Here is a 2,529-nt window from a genome sequence, read left to right on the forward strand (position 1 = left end):
CTACTCTCTCTCTCTCTCTCTCTCTCTCTCTCTCTCTCTCTCTCTCTCTCTCTTAGATCGTTGTTGAAATTTCTAGAATTGACGGAAGACCAAGTCGATGCTCTCTCCTAATAATCAACAGTGTTAAAGTAGAGAGGGATCCCTGAACCTTCTAATATTCTCAAGAAATGACTAGGCCAACAACAGGGGCAAACGAGTCTCCATTGTTGTTTGTGAACATCGAAACTACTGTTCATTGTGAACAGTAACCGACCTTGACAACAAATAATATATAGTTAAATTCTCATTTGTAATGCGATCTCACAACGACAGTAATGCTAAGGACAAACTATTTCATAGCCTGTGTAAGTAGGACTTTAAGACTTTAAACTTGTGCACAAAACTTACACCTCTCATAATGTGTACTTTTATAGCTAATTCTCTCATTGGTAAAGCAATGTTTCAATAGTTGCACCATGTTTGAAAAAGAAAATAATAATAGGAAGGTTTAGATTTGATTTTCTATGAAAAAAAAAACGAAAAAAGAAGAAAAAGAAATGGTTGTTTTTTTTTTTTGGTGGTCATAAAAAAGGTTGTTCTTTACCGCTTTAAAAACACAAAACTGGTCCGATTCTAAGGGTCTGTCAAACTCAGAGAGCTTCCAGGGTTTAAGGTCTAACAGGGGTTCCTTGTTCCCTAAAACCCTAAAAATGGCGGCAACGACCCAATTGACCCACCACCTTGAGTGTTACGTCGACACAGCTCGCCCTCCCGCGGAGCAGGTTCATCTTCCCAGTCAATTTCTCCTCCTAAAGTTTAACTCTTTCAATTACCACTGTAATTTCTGGACTAGTTTGCCTGCTATGTTAAAGATTCATACTTTACTTCTGCTAATGCAACCCTTTTCTTTTTATCTCAATTTGGATTTTGGGTTCACCCTTTTTTCTGTGTTTGATTATTGATACTTGGATGATAATGGAGCATATATGCAAATTATTGTGGCTGTGTATCAGTATCAGTATATATGATAATGTATGAGTTTTTGATTATGTTATTGCTTTGGTTTTGAGAGTTTGAAGCGAAAAGTGTGTGTGCATTGCAGGCTGCAAGTTTGAATTTCATCACTTCTCTTGTGAAGAAGGACTTGTTGACTATTGAAGTGCTGGTACGATTAAGTTTTGGTTTTTCTATTGTGACATTTTGCTTAATTGAATTGATATCTGATCTCTAATGTATGTGTCTGTGAACAGGTGAAAGAGATGAGGATGTATCTGACCATTACGGATAATGTTATTCGTGCTCGTGGTAAGTTTCGTGTCTTTTTGGATATTTTTAGTTATCTAATCTAGAATCATAGACTCTTTTCTTCTGAAGACACCCGAGTTTGGTAAATCAGGGCGATATTTCTTTAGAAGATAAGAAAACTTTTGTGTATATGATAGTTCTGATTAGAGTTTTGGGATGATTGTCTTACCTATGTGCTTGATAATCTCAGAATCTAGTAAGTTCCTTGAGATTGCTTCTTTTTATTATTGAATTTTCGGGACTTCTTAATTGGGGAGAAGAATTCTGCTCCAAATTTAGGAGATGTAGGATATAGGTTCTAAATTCTTTCCTTCTGATGCCATACGAAGGAATATTAAATTCAAGAAACTTGTTAAAGGAAAAGATGTTTACGGCGTGGTATAACAAATCAAGTTTTGTGTATGAGGCTTGGCTGCTGAAGTTTTCTGATAGTACAGGCACATTCCAAAGTTACAGATGATTTTGAACACTTTGATAGGGCTAAATGAAAAATTCTTGGGGTTTTGGCAGAATTTAAGACGACAGTTGAACTAGAGGGGACAAAATTTTATATTCTCATTAACGCTACCTGCATGAACAATGCACAAATAAGAGAGACAAAACTAGGCTTACAACTTCAACAACTTGAGTATTAAATTCCTTAAGAGCTCTGTGAATCCAACAGAGGTTATAGATGGTTATTGAACTCCTGACTTTGCAAGTAAACCAAACCAAAGGTCACACGTGAATCCCCTTGCTTCCTATATTAAAATCAACCTCTTGAGTCATGACAAAAACTACCGCCCATTGTATTCCATACATACTCAGAAACTTCAAGAAAATGCAAAAATACTAATGGGATATCAACTGTTATGCTAGATTAAGAAGTCTTCCTATGAGAAAGGGGCATATTCTCGAGCTTCTGCAAATCATCTATAATCTTGCTATGCCAACAACACCGAGCATTCTCCTTTTTACCAATCTCCATTATTAAAGTTACCATTTTTCGTTGATATATATTGTAACTTATCTTTTTCAGTTTTATCTTTTCTTAACAAGAGTTGTAACTTTTCCAGCACAATAATTTTAGATATCAGGGCTTCTTGGCTACAAACGTCCGCACCAATGGTTTTGGTGCGGATTTTCATTTTTGCACCACTTTTCGATCGAATTTCCTCATCTCCATCGTCTAGTATCTAGATAATATTGTGTAGATCATCTCTGCAAAATTTCAGCCAATTTGGTAATCGTTAAGGCCCTCAAACT

At 36.0% G+C, this 2,529-nt stretch overlaps 1 protein-coding gene across 1 annotated transcript in view; it reads left to right on the forward strand.

The window, feature by feature from the left end:
• Positions 1 to 689: 689 nt before the first annotated feature.
• The window catches only part of LOC101304108, a 12,543-nt gene continuing 10,703 nt past the window's right edge, over positions 690 to 2,529 (forward strand). The window contains exons 1-3 of the mRNA XM_004302809.1: positions 690 to 761; positions 1,082 to 1,144; positions 1,230 to 1,284. Coding sequence (XP_004302857.1) covers positions 690 to 761; positions 1,082 to 1,144; positions 1,230 to 1,284 — 190 coding nt within the window. The remainder of the gene's footprint in view (positions 762 to 1,081; positions 1,145 to 1,229; positions 1,285 to 2,529) is intronic.

This window comes from Fragaria vesca, linkage group LG6, assembly GCF_000184155.1.
Source record: "Fragaria vesca subsp. vesca linkage group LG6, FraVesHawaii_1.0, whole genome shotgun sequence".
Taxonomy (NCBI): Eukaryota; Viridiplantae; Streptophyta; class Magnoliopsida; order Rosales; family Rosaceae; genus Fragaria; species Fragaria vesca.